General features: G+C 28.1%; 1 protein-coding gene across 1 annotated transcript in view; it reads right to left on the reverse strand.

Annotated features, from left to right (window-relative positions):
• Positions 1–13,789: 13,789 nt before the first annotated feature.
• Positions 13,790–19,722, reverse strand: part of LOC111622105 — a 24,994-nt gene continuing 19,061 nt past the window's right edge. The window contains exon 3 of the mRNA XM_023364422.1: positions 13,790–14,113. Coding sequence (XP_023220190.1) covers positions 13,800–14,113 — 314 coding nt within the window. The 3' untranslated portion in view covers positions 13,790–13,799. The remainder of the gene's footprint in view (positions 14,114–19,722) is intronic.

Consider the following 19,722-nt stretch of genomic DNA (forward strand, 5'->3'; position numbering starts at 1 on the left):
AGTCATGGATTCCTATTTTTACTTTTCTGCTCTGTTATAGATAAGAGAAGAAAAGTATGGCTATCGGCCAAAAAATGCTCTCCGAAGATTTTTACATTTTTGAACTTGGGAACCTTGAAACGTCGAGAAATGCAAAAACACTCAGAGTTTTTTCTGTACGTGTGGATGTTAATGTGTATGTGTATGTATGTGAGGCACGATTTTCTTCAAAGTATTTAAAGCTTAATAACTTCTGAGCTTTCGAATATTTCTGAAATTTTGCAGGAAAGTTTGTGTATTAGAAAGATTCATGCTATTAAATTTTGGTGGTTTAAGATCGAGGAGATGGGCAGATAAAGGTGTCGTATCGGTTTTACTCGATATTAGCATTTACAATTTTTTATAAAATTCATCCCTATTCTCAATATTAATTTTTTTACCATTATATATAATAGTTAAAAATGTAAACAGTTAAAATCAATTATATAAGTATAATTCTAAAAGTTAAAAAAATTTTTAGAACAATTATTCGAGTACTCAATCAACAAATATGGATATATTAGGAAAAGTATAAATACAGTAAATACCTTTCTTGCCATATTTTGTCCTCGAAGTTGGTGTTGATGAGTTATACTCGAATAATTTTTCTAAAATTTTTTTAACTTTTAGAATTATACTTATATAATTGATTTTATAGATATTACCGATCCCATTACTGAATTTTATTTTATATTTTTAATAATATGTAAACAGCTTTTTTAAATGAAATATCGTAACAGATAACGCCATCAGAATGTTAAATGTTTCCGAAAAAGTTAAGCGAATCATTGCTTGATTTTTTATATTTAAATGGACCCACATTACATTTCTGGATTCCTCGTCTCAATTAATGGAAAATGGCAAAGTTTAATCAAAATCTATCGAACGGATTTTGAGAACGAACACAATTTTGTAAGCCTCACAGAAGAAGCTTCGTTAACGCTCAGCTTCAACTAGGCCCAAGCACTAATGGATCTGGCCGAACTTGTTAAAAGACTTCCGCAGAATGGGCAATAAGACGGCCTTTAAAAGAATTTAAATGAATTTATTTATTTTTTAATCTAGAATCTAATTTGTAGTATATGTTAGATTTTCAACACTAGTGACAATAAATACGCTAACGATTCAAATTTTCCATCAAAATTAAATAAATAAAAATACGGTAAACTCTGCAAGAGACTAATTATCATTAGACGGAAGCATGTTAAAGACGAAAAATTGAAGTTATTTCAGCATCTACAAATATATTTTTCCTACAAACATCCACAAGGCTATAGGCCTATATACTGTAAAGCTATTTTTTGTTCACGTCTTATTGCATTGTCAGAATAAAAATGGAGAAAAGGAGATATGTTGCCCTCTTTTCGCAGACTGGACACTAAAAGAAGTTTTATAGTTATACCCATCACGGGTCAAACCAAATCCACGGTGGGAATGATTACAAAGATCTTATAAGGGAAGTATCCAGGAGTCAGGTAATTCTAGGAAATGCCAGAGGCCGTTGCCCTCCGGGACCGGTTAATAAGCCGCTGGAGTTATACAATACTCGTATATGCATTATTTTAGGAACCCATTAGAAATTTATTTTACATAAAAATTTTAAACGTAATATTATCAAAAAACATTAATAACGAATATAAAATTACTAAAATTAACCTAATTACTAATGTATTATTTTTATAGCCAAGACAGGCCAAATTTTTGTTTCCAGTCCAGTCCTGTTTTTTATTTATAATAATTTTAGTTATAAACTTACAAGAATAAATCCTAAAGCTGAGAATAAAAAATAATGTTGATAACAACGCAGCATAATTTTATTTTCTAACGTTTGCAGAATTGTCTGAAGTGCGACGTCCAGATGCCGACTTTCATCGGCACCTTGACATCACACTTAATTAAAGTGTCAATCTACAGCTCTAGAGGGTCCGGGATGAAATCTGAGTGAGCAACCCAGGAGTTTTTTATGGCGGCAAGTCTCGGATACGCCTAGCCTGTCGGATACCATTGTGGGTCTGACCGAATTCACAATGGAGTTTGGAAAAAAAAGGCCTTCTTCGCTCTCACAGGAGAAGGAGCCAAAAAGTAAAAACATGAAAATTTAAAATATATAAAAATTGCCATCGAGAACATGTATCCAAGAATCTGCATGTTACAATATAAGTGTAGAAATGTAGAAATGTAATGTAGTGTAGCAGTGTAGAAATGGCAAAATAGTCAAATCTTTATTCAGCTATTTTGTTTTATGCTACGTGTTGTTAGACATTACACGAAATGTTTAGTTTTATTAGACAGATGCTAAAATATGCAGTCGTTACAACATCTGCAAAAATCAGGTTAACATTTCAAAAAGTAACCAGAAAAGTTACACAGATTCTTATACAAATGTGTATTACAGGATGGCTACCGCTTCAAGAAATAGCCAGACAGTTCTTGAAATGGCAGATTTCAGCACTTGACTATGACATATATATGGATTTATATCCAAATGACTCAGATCAGATAGCTGTATCTTAAAATACAGACTGTCCGGTGAAAAATGTAAATTCGATGGAAAAGCTTGACCAAAAAAAAAAAAAAAAAAACATTATGGAGCAGTCACCAATTATGCCGGGTAGTCAGATGATGTCAGAAGGAGGTGGAGGAACACTTTCTTCACGTATTTTTTATCCTACAAACTCCATTCCATTATACTTTATAGAAAAATTCAAGAGTCTACAAATTTCAAACAATCATAAAAGTTTATTTTAGAAAACAAATCTGTGATGTCACTGCCAATAGACCAGTTCACCACTGAAAACACAACATATTTAATTTCATGTTTGGTTANAAAAACATTAGTAATGAAATCAAATCCATAGATATTTACTTTGCTTATTCGTAAGATAATATGGATTTTAAGAATTAATTTTCTTGAATAATATCATAATCATCAACGAGTTCGTAAATTGTTTAGAACATACAGTATATATACAGTATATATTCGAAGCGTTTCACAACTTCGAATATACATGCTCCTGAAGTTAAGCGAAGCACTTCCAGAGGTGCACGATGTGGCTGGATAGACGAGTCTGCCGGTAACAAATAAGTACTTAAAAATGAATAATAACAGAGCAATTGTTCAAAAATCTTACTCGCAACAATGATTGAATTAATTGAATGTCTCCCATGTGCCACGAACCAATGTTATGCTATTAAGGATACATGATATTTTCCATTATCCGGAAAGGGATATGTGGACTCGGACTTTTTCCAATCCACATATCCCTTTAGCAATAATTTTTTATCACTAATGTACAGTAAATGATTAAGACCTGTCCCTCACTATCCCGTCACCTCATTGTGGATATGGCCGAACCCATAATGGACTTGCTAAAAAGGACGCACAGGGCGGAAAGAGTGTTTTAAACAAAAAACAAAAAAAAAAAAAAATAGTATTCGCAATTACAATTATTATACATATTCCATAATCTGCTGTTTGCTTTCTTTAAATCTTATCTAAAGGACATTTGAAAACGTCTTGACATGGTATCCTTTGTCATGGGCGTTCGCAGAAAATTTTCCAAGGGGGGAAGCTTAAATAATTAAATAAAAATTTATTGACGTAATTATTTAATTTTTGGGGTGTTTTTACAAGTAAATGATCGAATACAGTATTGCATCAAAGCATCCCATTGACGAGGGTGTTAGGAAGTTGCCCTATAACCAGACTGTTCTAACTCCATTTTCATAAATTTCTTATAGAAATTTGAAGTTTCAATTCGTATATGTTAAACGATTCAATGAGCAATTTTTTTAATGTTTATCCTATCGACTGCCTTTCTTCGGGTGATAAATTTTGGCACATTAAGTAAATATACGATATGACATTAAAGAGTTAGAACATTGTTTTGAATTCGATATGCCATTTCCGTTTTCTAACTGAAGCCAAGTTACACTTTACTTGCTATCTATAAAAAATCAAAACATTCACTGATATTTTGTTATTTTTTATTTTATTGTAGGCTTTATACAGACATTAAGAGAACACATACAATTCACAATCTTATTACTTATTAACCATTTTTGGTAAGATTTGTCATAGAGGAAACTGTTTTGTAATTTTTCAATACGATCTTCTGGACTTATTTGAGGTCATAGCATCTTCCGAATTTTTCTATGGCATTCATCATGGTTGTGCAACTCAACGTTTTTCAAAAATCGATCCAATACGTTTTACATGTTGTCCACTTCTTGCACGCAACTATGACCCAGTTCTTGAAACTTTTGATATATTTCACGTACTGTACATTGCGTCCTCGTTGTTTCAAGAACTCCACGAAGGCCGCAGACATTTCGGTTTATATGGACGTATGAATTAGATCATAAGATCATTTTCTTAATGTTCGGTCTCCTTGACGAAATTTTCATTAATATCTGTATCACTAATATCTGCGATGTTGTTCCTATTCCTTCCTGCTTCGTGGCATAGAAAGCATTAAATATATCCTCCTTATCAATGAAAATAGCAAACCCAATTTTTTCTCTGTACCGTGATACTACATTGCCATTAGAATATTATAGTGTACCTATCTCTAAATTTACAAAAAAAATGCAGTTATCGCTGCTCTAGAACCAGAGTGCCCTATCTCAATCACTTTTGCAATTATAATTTGCAGAACTTTTTATTCAATTCCAGGGAAGGACAAATGCTCCATTTGCCACCTTTGCAGATGCCTATGCTTTTAGTGCATGCTATATATTGTTATTAGAAGATATAAATTAGTTAATAACATAATAGTGATATTTTAAAATTATAAATTTTGAGTTTTTTATAGCAAAAATTATTAAAAAGTTTTATTTTAATTACGCTGATAAATTAACTAACTAACTGCTTAAAATATGGCTATTAAAGCGCATTATATATGATACTCTAATGTGCTGTATAAGAGAAGTAGGCCAAATAAAATTACATATTAATTAATACGGTAATGAAAAAATAGGAATTATTTAAATAATATAAATCAGCAAATTTTTCTGAATGTGGGCCGCATGTATTTTTTCCTACGGAGTTGAAGACTTTAAGCCTGATGAGTGCAAACACACTCCATAATCGCCAGTATTCTAGGTACTAAAACAATATACGCTATTATTATTATATAGTTTAATCTGATCTTCTTACTGATCAAGTTTAGTTTGAAGGTTCGTCACGAAAATCAGCTTGTTTAGGGTAGGAAAATGACACGAGGCAGAAAAAATGAGAATAAAATTACGTTATAAAAGCCGCGGGAACCGTTTATCAGGACCTCGAAGGCTAAATGCGGTCCGCAGGATTCATCACTGTTTTTAGTTAAGAACGACCCAAAGTTTAAAATGTAATTTTTACAGAAATGATTAATTTTTCAGAATCAGTTTCTGTTTAGATATATGTTTTTTTAAAAATACGAGTAAAATAATCTAGCAACAAGTTGCATAACTTTCTCGGCAAAACACATTTAAAATTGTGGTGGCTCCATCTGATATTTAAATAATAATAATATTAAAAATGTTTAAATATATAATTATAAAATGACAGAAAGCTTAATTTTGAAGATTGAGGGAGTTATTTTAAAAAAAATTATACGTGTTAATAATGTAAAATCTTCATTAAGTCTAATGCCATTGGATATATGACACACGACTCCCCCTCTATCTCCCCAGTCCTCGACCTTTGATCACCAAAATTTATCATCAATTTCCCTAATAAACAAACCTCTCTGCAAAATTTCGGAAATTTTCGACAAAGGACATGGAAGTTATTATGCCGGGTAAACAAAATCGTGCTCACCACACAAAATCCACGAATGTTTTTGCATTTCTCGACGTATCAAGGACCTGAGTCTAGAAATTTAAAATCTTGGGAGGAGGGCCATTTTCTGATGTATGGCCATACTTTCTCTCTATTATATATAAAAGCTAGCCCAGTTCTTATACATCGAACTAAATTTCTAGATACAATTTTACATAGTCTTAAAAATGAAAAAAGTCTAAGTTTTTCCGCCATATTGGAATTGAGGGCTTTTTTTCTACGCCAAACTTACAATGAACGTCGGTGTGAGAGAAGCGACTCGACGTATTTGACAGACCACACTAAAAATCCTGTGGTTGCTCGTCCGGATTTGATCCCCAATCTCAAATTAGTAGTGTCTTGTCCCTGTACATCATCCTGCCGGTCATCTATGTGACTGTTCGAAGTTTTTGAAATGAAATAACATGACTTTCTGTCTACACCGGAAGTCATGTGATTTTCGCGAATACTTAATCGGGTCCTCCTGCCCATAAGTTTCCATATCTGGTCTCGATTTTCATGTATCTAACATCGTTCTCTAGATTAATTAAGGAAGGACAGACAAACAACGGTGAAAATTTATAGGTCTATAATTTTTTCAAACTGCAGCCCAATGACAAATGTCAATTAAGTTATAAATAAGCAGATAACTCAGTATTATCAATCTGTTTTATTTTCTTTTTCGAAAGAGAAAGATGTTAGTTTAATAATTCTAAGACGACACAAAAATGAGAAACGATGAACAAAATTTTTTCACAAGCTATAAGCAGACATCTTATATACATATATTAAAATAACGAGTTCTTAGTTTTTAGTTAATTTATCGATTAAGATGGTAGCGTACAGTACACCTCATAACACGTAGAGTCTCAATAGCTGTTATCAATTACAGCATTTATGTTTACTGTACTTGCCAACGTTTGTTCGTTATTTATCGATTCTATCTAGAATAGTTTAGTCGTGATAACATCACGAATTGCCAAATAGATTAAAATATTTTAAAAACGATTTTACGGGTTATGAAAAACTTGAAAGAAATCAATTTGCTACGAATTTCGAACTGAAATTTTAATTATTGTATACGTTGAAAAGCGAACAATGCACAAACAAAATAGTCTAATTCATTTGATTACAATTTCATATCGATTTTGTGAATCGATCTCAATCTATATTACAATTATCTTCTTGATAACTACACCATCTGCAAAGCAGATGATACTGTCGCAAACATTATTCATTATTAATCGTTCTTTATCATCTCACTTCCCAAGAGTTCTATTTTTCAAGACGTTACCTTTAAACGAATTTCGCGTTCACAGATCTATTGTTAATAAATCTATCTATCTAAACACTTTCCTGAGATAACACACCTAAAAATAGAGTTGAAATACATATTGAAGCTAATCAACCTGATTTTCTAATATTATTTGTAACTGATGTAACCATATAGAAAGCGAGAAAAGAATGCCGTATAATCAATTTGCCTAAATACGAAATTGCGTATATAAAAGCAAATTTCTTAGGAAGGAAAAGAAAAAATTTCAAATTATAGTTAGTAGTAGCAACATTACTATTTCTCAATTGCTCAAAATAGTAAGCAAAAGGTTTTATAAATTAAAAAACAAAGGAAAAATGAGTAAAAAACATTTCCAATATAAAGTACTAAAAACATTGTTTCTAGAATTCAATCTAGAAAATTGCTTTTTGCATAATTGCCAGATCTTTATCATGTCAAAGAAGTTCAGGTACGTAACTTCGCATGTTTAGTTCGTAAAATCATATAAGATTCAATCGGCCTTTGAAAACGGACATATCTTATTTGCAATATTATCTACAATTTTGTATCGTTTGTCATTTGTGTAGGAACAAAAGATATTTTACTTTATATATTAATATAGAATTTATAAATTAGTTGCCATTATGATGCCAGCAAAAAAACAAATATTAAATTTTATAAAATTAATTAAAGATGAGACCAAAATAATAATATTAATGCTATCGTCATATCTGTGCGTTTTAGAAGCTTATGCATTTTAAGACAGCTGCGAAGACCTTTAAGGAATGTTGATTAATGTTTTTGAATCACATGGAATTTCTTTCACTAGATCAGACGATGAATAAAAAGTATAAGCTTTAAATATTTTCATCCAGAAAAATTCAAATGATATATCAGTTTCGGGGAGGAGAAATTAGTTTCTAATACATAATTTGTAGCTTCATTCCTTAGCAAGAATTAGTCTTTAGAGATTATTTCTTACTGCTCAACATTAGAACAGTCGTTAAAAGGAAGAGGATACAGGAATCATTAAATATAACATGGAAAAAGATTTATGACAGCGCATAAAAAACAAGTTTTAGAATACGTTTCTGATGCAAGGGCAGATTCAAGAATATTTTGGATGAACTTTCCTCTATTCTAATAGGTTCCATTAAATTCAATCTTAGAATATAATTTTAAAAACAATGCAAGTTTTGACAATTGCTTAGTTGATGCGACTGTGTAGGCTACTGTAAGTACGCACGCACAGACACACGAGCTCGCCTTACGTCGGTAATTGGTTCCAGGAGAGGCGAAGTAAGTCGAATTTACTTGTCTCCGAATCTACTTGTCACTAGGCTAAACCATAAATTACCATTCCCGGTTGTATTTTATTTATTAATGCATTTTTAATAAAATATGGTTAACAAGGATCTATTTTAAGCTTACAAACAAATAAATTTTAGTTTTTAATACAGTAATCTAAATTTACGAATGCACGTACTGTAAATACATTTTACATTTTAGCAGAAAGGGGATGAAGACTAGGGACTACCCATGGATATTGCTCAAGGGTGAAGATTAAAGAAAAGTAGTAGTAGAGTAGAGATGAAGGTGAAATAAAAGTGAGATAGGAAAGATGGTGAAAGGGGGAGATTCATGGCGTCCGCGTCGGCTTTTATTTTCAAAATAAAAAGTGTAGTTTTTACAAAATATTACAATATGTACAAATTTACTCCTTAGCTTAAGGAGCATACTTGTAAATGTATATATTAAAATATATACATTTACAAGTATGTACTGTACTGTAAACTTATAAATGTATATATTTTAATATGATTTTGTACGCTTTAAACGCTTTTCTAGTGCTATTACGATTTCAATATTTATGGCGGACAGACGTAAAGTCGAATAAAATGACTTAAACTTGATTTTTATTTTTCCATATACTTTTTTGACAAACGACGTATAATCGGGAACTACGTAACTCGAAACGACGTAAGTCGAGGTATACCTATACAGTACTTATTAAACTTCAGTAGTGAATGATTATCCAATAAAATCTGTATTAGTGTTTGTAATATACGTAAAATTCAACAATAACTACTGTATTTTCGTATTATGACATCTTCAGTTGCAAAATATAAAAGTTACAAAAGTAAGGATAACAAAATGAATAAAATAAACATTTATTAAAAATTTGTAAGTACCCATCACAAAGTGAATAATTGCACCCAATTACATACGATAAAGTAATTTTAAATTTTTTCTATTTAACTCATGTCTTAATTTTTATTTATTTATATTTAAATACTGTATGCTAAAACAAAGTCAAAATATAATGATTAAAGATACAAAAATAATTTCAAAATATAAAGATGTTTAATACATTTTTCACACAGAGTTTAGAGTTGTCTCAAATTATAAATTGACTTAACAAATGTCTGTGTTAATAAACAGAATAACAGAGAATTTTCATAGGAACATTCGTTTATTTCCAAGGGTTTACAAAACATTCAGACGTCACAAGATAAAGACAACTTCACAATGTATGGAAAATTATCTACTTTGGAAACTTACGAAAATTATTTTAATAAATTTTATTACAAAATAATAATTTGAATTTTTTAAAAAAGTTACTTATTGAATTTAACTTATTTAAATTCAGTTTTATGGTAAAATTATTACATAATATAAAGCCATTTAAAATATGCAATTCTTCTAGACTATTTTAACCAAAATATAGCTTAAAAATTATAAACAAGATCAACCAGAATTCAGAAGAAGAACAGAATTTTAAATTTATTTCACATTTATGAAACTCTTGAAAAATTCTGATGTCATATTATGCAAGATTCTTCTCATCAGCTGATTAAAATTTTTATAACATTTGTAAATCTAAGTATAAAAAAATTTTGTTAGACTTCTAACTTGTAAGTTAAGGCTTCTTATTTTTGTTTTTAAATATTTCACAACTGTAAAAAGCTATATAAATCATTAAACATATTAATTTCTGTAAGAAAGCAAATTTTATAAATAATAAACTTAAATTCATGTTAAATTATTATTATAATATATATCATATATACATTTAATTATTATTTATTCATTTTCTCCAATTTAAAATTTTTAAAAACATGTTTAATTATATTACATATAATAAAAATTTAGTACTTAAAATGGTAAATTTAACAAGTGGAATGTTAAGAGATCTTTACAATCATTTCAGATATATATATATATATATTTATTTTAAAAATTTTCATAAAAATATACATACTGTACACATTTATACACAGTTTTTAAACCTTTTTGCAGTTTATATTATGATTTAATTATTTTAACCACAAAATTAAAAGTTTTTCATATAAAATTTGCTATTAAGTTGGCAGAAGATATCAGGTTATAATTTGAATTTAACTCAGTTTTTTTTCCAAAATTTGTATAATTATGTACTTCAACCTTTGAAGCAAAAATAAATACAATAAGTACAATTATAAGTTACATTTTTGCATCAAACATTCCTGAATATTTAATTTTCATAAATAATTCAAAATACATTCAAATAAACTTACTAATCACAAAAATTATTCTAAAAAACAACAATAATGCTTCTACATAGTAATTTCTAAATTGCAATCTAGACAAATTTTTTTATATTCACAATTTGAATCTGAAAAGAAACATTTTCAATACTAAGACTTATTGTTTTTGGATATCATGGTTATATTATATTGTAAGAATACTGTATACACATTCTTACATTTTAAACATAAAACAAATGAAGAAACAAAAAGTCTTAAAATTAAAAGATAACAAAAAGATTATTTTTTAAAATATTTCTAAGACATGACCTGATTTAAAAATTTGGAAATTACCTGTAAAATACATTTAAAAGGACGGAAAAATTATATACTTTATATTGTAAGAGACTGAGATAAATGGACGGATTAAAAAAATTGTCAGTAAAAGGAAATTACACAAGGAATAGTTTAAACATCACTAAACAATTTATCATGGTTTATATAAAGGGGTATATAGATTTTTAATATAAAATATATAATTGAATGAAATAATTAAAACATTTATAGACAAATATTATAAGGGGGAATGTGATATTTATTACATTATAATCCTAAACATTTCATTTGTGAATCACTAATCCAAAAATAATTCATCATTTAAAATCCTTTCAATATCATAAGGATAATTAAGAACATAGAAAAATTTGTATTCTATATCAAATAAAACACTATTTTCAATAATAGATTTAAAAAATAAGATTATTTAGATATCACACATTATGATTATCTTATAATAGGAAGCTTACTATACATATATTAAGAAATCTAAATCATTTTTTACAAAAGGAATGCAAGAATGTTTTCCTATTTCCCTAAGGTAACATTCATACTATAAATATTACTTTTTTCTATATATATAATATCTTTTGTAACTTAAATCCAATCTGGGAAACACTCGAGCAAATAAACCAAAACTGTTTTAATGGAGTAAAACAACGTTACAAAATTTAAGCACTGGTAATTTAAGCGCTTTCAAGCTCAAAGCTCGTCATCATCAGATCAGGCCAAATGAATAAATTTAAAATCTAAACATTATGTACCAGTACATGTAGTTGTTGATAGATAATACTTCATCTACTGCAAAGAAGGAAGTTTTCTTAGTTGATTTCAATTTCAACTAAGAAAAATGCCTTCTTTGCAGTAGATCAAGCATTACCTAGCAACAATTACACATTTATAATATTTGCACTTTAAATTTATTTGATCTGATGATGATGAGCTTTAAGCTTAAAAGTGCTTAAATTACCAGTGTTTAAATTTTATAAAGTTGTTTTACTTCATTAAAACAGTTTTGATTTATTTGTTAGTCTGAGATTTTGCAGTTTTTGTATATATTTACTGGGAAACAATTTTCAACATTCTTATTGTTTACAAATTTTCCCAACTCTGAATATTTCTATTGGATGTATTCTATATAATTATAATTGATATATATCAACAAAAATACATATTATACTATATAGGTATCTGTTGCTTAACGCATGAAAGTAATTGCAGCAATCCCTTTATATATGCGGCAGAAGTTTTAATTAACGCAGCTTTACCAGCTGTTTTTACTTAACATAGATACTGTATACAAACATCGCTAAACCCAATATATAATATAGCTAAATACCAACCAAATGCTGAAAATCTATCAGGCTAGTTTAAGGCTAATTACTAATGAATTACATAACCAATTTGGCTCTAGAGATGGCACCTAACGCTTACCTCTAGAGCCAAATTGGTTACATAATTCATTTAGTAATTAGCCTTAAACTAGCCCGATAGATTTTCGGCATCTGGTTGGTATTTAGCTATAGATACTGTATTTGATTAATTTGATTTTGATACATGTGGTAGCATCGAGGGATTAATTAACTGTTAATCAAGGGATACCTGTATTTCAAACAAATAAAAAACACTAACTAATTCTAAAATTGTTTTATAAAAGAAATTTCTAAGAACTTATAGTTAAACAGTGCCAAGTAATCAGGAATAAGAATCATTACTGAATATAATTGTACTTAAATTTCTAGTCACTTAAAAGACTTCTCAGAATTTCAATGAAATGACAGTAATATATAAACAATTAGTTACATAATATCATAAGTGAAAAAAAACTGATTATATAAATCTTTCTTATAATAAAAAAATTTTTTAATAATATACCAAAATTCAGTAATTTTCTCATGCATCTTTCTACATTTTGCTCAAATTAAATTTCTATAAAAACCAAAGAAGTAATTTAACTCATTTAAATGTTATATGAAAATTTTATTAAACTAATTGCTCATCATAATATACTGTATTATCTATATGGAATGAGATAATTTCATTTGTATTAAAATATGACTTTTTCCTGCTTTGAAATATCTCAGAAAATTGGCTTTAAATGCATTTTATTGTATTGTTCACTACATAATCTCTACTTTTTAAAAGTTATTCCTTACTAAAAGAATAACAATTAAAGAGTTTTCAATTCCAAAAAAAAATATTAAATGTGTTTTTAATTTTTCCTGTTAATACAATATTGCTTAATCATAGAATTGTTAACAATACAAGAATTAAACTAATCTCATTTAAACATATCATTATTACTATTTATGCAAAATAGAAACATGGAATGTAATAGGGAAGAACTAATAATTAAAAAATTTTTTGTGTACATAGATTAACAACTTTCCTCAAATTAACAACCTTCCATAAAGTGAATGCACTAAATATTTTTGGCACATGCTACTAAAATTTCAAATATCACAGTAGCCTTCACTTTTATTAGTTAAAATTAGCATTATATTGACTTTCTAAAGGTAAAAAAAAAAAAACCTTTTACAGTAATTTTATATCTTGTTTCAAAATATGTATCCTATTTCAATTTCATTCACATTTATGAATTATACTCTAGGAAGATATTCAATTAATATAGCTGTCAAAATAAAAATGAAAGACTTAAAAGATTAAGTACAATATATTTGATTAAATAAAACTGATTTTAAAGTCTTTTTTAAGAGCATGTTATAAAAATTTTTTTACATTTTTAAAGTACAATTTTATCAAGTTCCCAAAAATAGTTCTTTTTTCATAAAATACCATTCTTCTAAAAAAACTTTGATAACTGCTTAATTTCTTAAAAGTTTTGGATGGATTATTTTATTCAAAGTTTTACACATATCAACCAAAATGAAAATATAAATAATAAAGAACCAATAAAATCAGTATTACTAATTAAATGAGCTGGATGCATTCCAATATTTTTTGCATATTTTATCAATTCAGCCAAAGGCAATGCCACATGTAATAAATCTGGAATCATGAATCCTACATCTCTTAAAATTTGATGAAGATCTCCTTCTCTTCTCAAAACGTTGGCCACAAATTGATCAGAACCACTTGCAACAATATGAAGAATGGCAATATCCATGATGATAAGTAATTTTCTTGGAGTAACTGGATTATTTACATCTTTAATTTATATAAAAAGTTAAAGTTTAATAAATGTTTATTTAATTATTAAACTTATAGCAAATTTCTTATTTTAAAATAAATTATGTAAATACATATATAAAAGTTACTGACATTATTAAAAAAATGTCTGAAATTATATTAATTAGATAAACTATTTTTAAATATTACAGATTAGAATAACACAAAAGTATTTTGATAATTCAATGAAGCATTGTCATTAACTTTTATTACTTAATAATTTCAGGATTAACATGTAGAACATCTAGTTATTTTAAATTAAAATTACAAGATGAAATCAATCATTTATATAAAATTACCATAGTTTCCTGTGACTGATAGGAAACTATGGTAATTTTATCAGTGGATTATCAGTGTTTGAAAGTTAATTTGACAACTGGCTTGGAATATGCAATGATGAGGGTTATTTGATGATTAACTTTCAATTACAAATTCATCAGATATTGCTTTATCTAAACTTATCAAGTATATCTTTACAACTTATGAAAAAAAATTTTACAAGCTGCAGACACATTCATCTGTCATAGTGACTTTTTCAAAACCAAAAGACACAGACATACTTCACCTTTAGTTTTCTCATATTCCTTTTCTGTATGTCAATTCATGTTTTAATTGCTATATTCACACATTCTAACTTGTACTGAGAAAGCTAATAAGTTTCTGATAATTCTTCTTTTTCTATATAACAATTTTCAGAGAATTATTTAGAAACTAACTATCAAATTCTCTACAGCAAAAAAAGCTGCATAACTGACTGTTGAATTTGTATCATATATTATATGCAGCATTATATATTATGCAGCATTAAATTGTTTTTTTTTAGGTTTCTTTTAAACTTAATAACAACACTGTAAGAAACATGGATTCACAACAGTACATACTGTATATCACACTACAGAAAGCTTCTTTATTGAACACTTGTTGCATAGTCAGGAAATTCTTATACATAGATATATATGCAAACAGCATATAAACAAAATAATAACTTGTTCTGTAAATGTTGACCTTGGTCCAGCACCAGTATATAAGCCAAGCAGAAATACAATTCACTAATATAGTATTTATTACTATTATTATGTTGCATTGGTGAATTGCATCCTACATGATTGATACTAGTGCCTACTACTATGCCAGATCAAAATCAATGCATAGCTGCAAAAAAATTTTATCATGTTTATGTGCTGTTTGTACATGTATCAGTATTTAAAAATTTCCTAACTGAAGTGTTTTGTATGGTTACTTTTGGTAATATGTTATATGTGATATTGTTAAAGCCTAATACTTCTACATCCAAACAAGGATCTACAGAAAAAGTTATATATGCATTATATACTCTTAAAAGTGGTAAACAGGTAATGGCTTAATAGTTCCCAATACAATTATTGTATTAAATATGCATAATGTGCCAAATTAGAAAATTGATTTAATAGAATTTACCTTTAGAAATAATTTTTTTCTAATAACAGACTTTTACAGACAAATAAATGGTATAAATACAGGTACAGAAATAGATCCTATGTTAACAGAAATAAGTATTACAAATTTAGATAAAGAAATTGGAAAAACTTAAAAGAATAAAAGTTTTAGGTTGTTATATAAATGACATAATAATAATATTTGATAGTAATGAAATAAATCAGAATGAAATATTATGATTTGCTAATAATTTNAAAATATTAAGTCTCCAAAGGGGAGCCAGAAAGGTTCAAAAGTGCTTGTACTTCAAATATTTATAACTTTACTCTGATAAAGCATAGTTTAGTATAATTATATCATTTGTTTTCCACTAAAAAACATATCATATTAATTAAAATTTAATAATTATAAGTTCTTTAACCAATTTTCTTCATTTAATCAAAGAAAGAATTTCATTAATGTAAGCTTAACGTGTATATTGAAATACGAACTGCACATTATAGTTTTGTAGTTATGAAAATTACATTACCGACAATCAATTTATTGCAATAAACATGTGATATATATATATACATATACACACAAACACATACACACATATACATATATATAAGAAATAGATTTAATGTTAAATACAGTAATACCCCAAACTTACGCAATAGGTGGGACTGAGCGATGACCGCCTAAGTCGAATTTGCATAAGTCGGGGTATAATTTCGCAATTTGTGTAAAATCCAAGTCAGATATATGTAAGCTAATAAATGTTCTCATTAATCATATCTCATCTTTTGATTCGTTCACGGTTACAAGAAATCACCACAGAGAGTCTCTCAAGTCGCTGTAGATATAACAAACACAGAAATAAATAACACAAAATAAATTGTAGCTATGTGTCGATTCTGCGCAACACATCCGAACATGTAAGCTGAACAATAGTGTGAGGGGAGTGAGTAATCAAGAGTTGTGTGGCGCTCAAACAAAAGACAAATCGACGAGATTTGAAAATCGTGTAACTCCAGGTTCGCGTAAGTTGAGGTATTACTGTATTGTGATAGTGATAATATTAAATATGTATCATTTCCTTAAATTGAATTTATTTATAATATATATTAAAAACAAAAGGTTTAAAAATTTAGGAATATTTATAGTTCTGAATTATAAAAATAAATGTAAGTTAACAAAATCAAAACAAAAACAGACTGGAAAATATGAAAGAAAATAATAGCAACTTACATATACTATACATGTATTCCATGTATAGTACATGTGTAAATAATAAAAAAAGTACTATTTAGGAGAAACAAAAAGGAAATTGAAAGTTTGAGTTAAGAAACATAAAAATTCAATCAGATTGAAATGTAAACAATTGCCTGGGTATTCAGATGATCAATATTACAACTTTGTATTTTTACAAAGATAATGATAATATAATATGTAAAAAAATATATTACAAGAAAGGACAGTAAAAGAACATTTTATGCTAATGAAAAATGAGAATCTGATTAATTTGAATAAAGGATGTACATGAATGTTGGGATGATGTCATCAGTAAGATTTGTCTTAAGTCATGTGATTAATAAAATAAGCCTGAATACTGTAATCCATATGGATTGTTTACACTTTAAAGGTTGTTAAAAGTTGAAGCTGTATAAGTTAAAAAGCAGATGAAATAAGTGGTCTCATGAACATAGGTTCTTAATAAAATTGTCACTTAAATTAAATAATTGTAAAAATTTATTAATTACTTTAGTAAATTGGAGAGGGCAAAACAGTGTGTCATGGCTGATGTAATGTAAACAGTTATTTTTATCAAACATTTTTAATATATAAATCATTTTTACAAAATTTAAATTGTCCATGCTGTGAAGTAGTCTTCTACATATAATGTATTTCTGGTCTTTATTGTATTTGTTTCATTGGTTAAAATGAGTTCATGGATTTATCAAGTAATATCCAAAAACATTTTTTTAAAGTAACAATTATTGTAAGTCAATTGGAAGGGAACAATAATCCATTTCAAGTAACTAACAGTAGCAGAATCCAGATGTAAACAAATTAAGGTGTCAAGAAGACTAAATAGAAGAATTTAGAGAAACTGCATACTGCCATACTTTTTAAATTTTAATATTTTAAAATGTTTAGAAAAATAAAATTTTGAAATATTTTATGTTCCGTAATATACTTATACATTAAATTTCATATAAATAATTAAACAAATTTGTTTAAATTTACAAAAATCACAAAATCCAATAAGTTACGAAGTCTTTTCATCTAAAGCAGAGATTTGGATTTTCTTCAAAGTTTGACAAAGTTAATGTTCTTTCATATCAAAAGTGAATAATCATGTTTTTATTGTATTGCTTAATTATTACTTTTGCTTTTATGAATTCAAAAATTATGTAAATATTTTAATAAATGTTTATGGGCCAGATAAATCAAAGCAAAGAGGCATTCCACCTGAAGTTTGGTGACCTCTACAGTAATTGAAACTGAAGACAATGCACAAAAGGGGTATCTTTTTCTTTTCAAGATTTCTCTCAAATAATTTAATCTATAATGCCCTCTTTAAAAAAAAAAAAAAAAAATTGATGCACCTCAAATCAAGAATGCAATAGTTTTATGAAAGCATTTCATGATATCTAGCACTTCACGAAAGCATTTCATGAAGTGCAAGATATCATGTATTTAACTTGAGAGCTCTTTAATTCTCAGGTTGCATTGTAATGTAATGCGCAAACATGATGTAGGCTCCACACTTTAAAATTGCTATATCACCTAAACCATTTGATACAAAAAAAAATCAATATTAGAAAACAATCTTCAGATTAATGAGTACAAATTTTACAATAAATTTTGTACCATTACAAAAAATGCAGACACTAGCATGAAGTTGGCCCCCACATTTTAAAATGGCTATATCTCAAACTGATATAAAATAAAGTTATTAGAGAACAATCCTGAGAATAACAAATACAAGTCTATGGTACAGGTTTTGCACCAGTACAAAAAATGCAGGGGAGACTTTAAGGTATGTATTTTGTATGTTGGGATGCTTGGAATGACTATGTCTATGAGAATTTGTTTGGTCTGTGATTATGGCTTGGTCATTGTATATTTTATGCTTGTTGTTTTCTAAGAATGTCTACAATATATATTTCTAACATGCTTGCTAAATTTGTAATAGTTTATGTTTAAGCTCTCTATGTATTACGTATATGTAAACAGTGGTATGCAAAAAGCTTGCAATCTGATGTGATGTATACTTTACAGCTTTGAACATGATGTGACATTTCCTAGAAAAGTCTGTAGTGTAGCATTTTTTAAGATATGCTTTCTGTAGTTTTATTTACTTATGAACTGATCTTGTATGGTGATTATAAACCCTATAATCACTCCAAAGAGACTTTATAATAAATCCTGTAATCACTCCATGAGTAAGCCAGCAGTTTAATACAGTTCTAACAATATGATCCTAGCTAAAAATGTTAGAATGCTACTATGGAGCTTCTTCTGGGCCCAAGGTCTTGTCTTGTTTTTATCTGCAAGAGTTACAGCTTTGTGTAATTGTGATATTTCTTGTGTTTTGAAGAAATACTCTTTCAGTGACTGCTTAATTATTTGTTATGAAAATTAATAACTGTTAGAAGTTGTTTCCCTCCTTATAAGGAAGAACAAGCCTTTCTATGGAGAATTTAGAGCAGTGTTCATTAAGATTTCTTGATGGCATTTGTGCTTTCCATTGGATTTGTTCTAGTACTGTGTGTATCTAACAAATAACTCAAAGTGAATATTGGAATGACATACATATTTATTGCTTTAAAAGTGTTGTTTCTTTTGCATTGAATTGTGTTGTTATTATTGAGTTTAGTCCATTGAGATTTTAAATACAGTAGAGCGTCAATTATCCGAAAGAATTCCAGTCGACAAATTTAAATTTTTGCCAGTGCTGTGGCGCTGCAATCTTTGGCTATGTGTTGGGCTACTCAAATATTTTACGTTTTTGATACTAAATTAACTTCTGAAGTATAATTTTTTTATTGTTTTTATATTTTTCAATATATTTATTTTGTTTGTATAAAATAAAAAAATAATTTTTAACGATACAGTAGTCTTTGTTAGGCTTAACATCGACGAAAATTCAACGCGAAGCGACACGCAACGGAGAAAAATTTCAACAT

Source organism: Centruroides sculpturatus, unplaced genomic scaffold (genome assembly GCF_000671375.1).
Source record: "Centruroides sculpturatus isolate CEXI.00-Female unplaced genomic scaffold, Cexi_2.0 scaffold11, whole genome shotgun sequence".
Taxonomy (NCBI): domain Eukaryota; kingdom Metazoa; phylum Arthropoda; class Arachnida; order Scorpiones; family Buthidae; genus Centruroides; species Centruroides sculpturatus.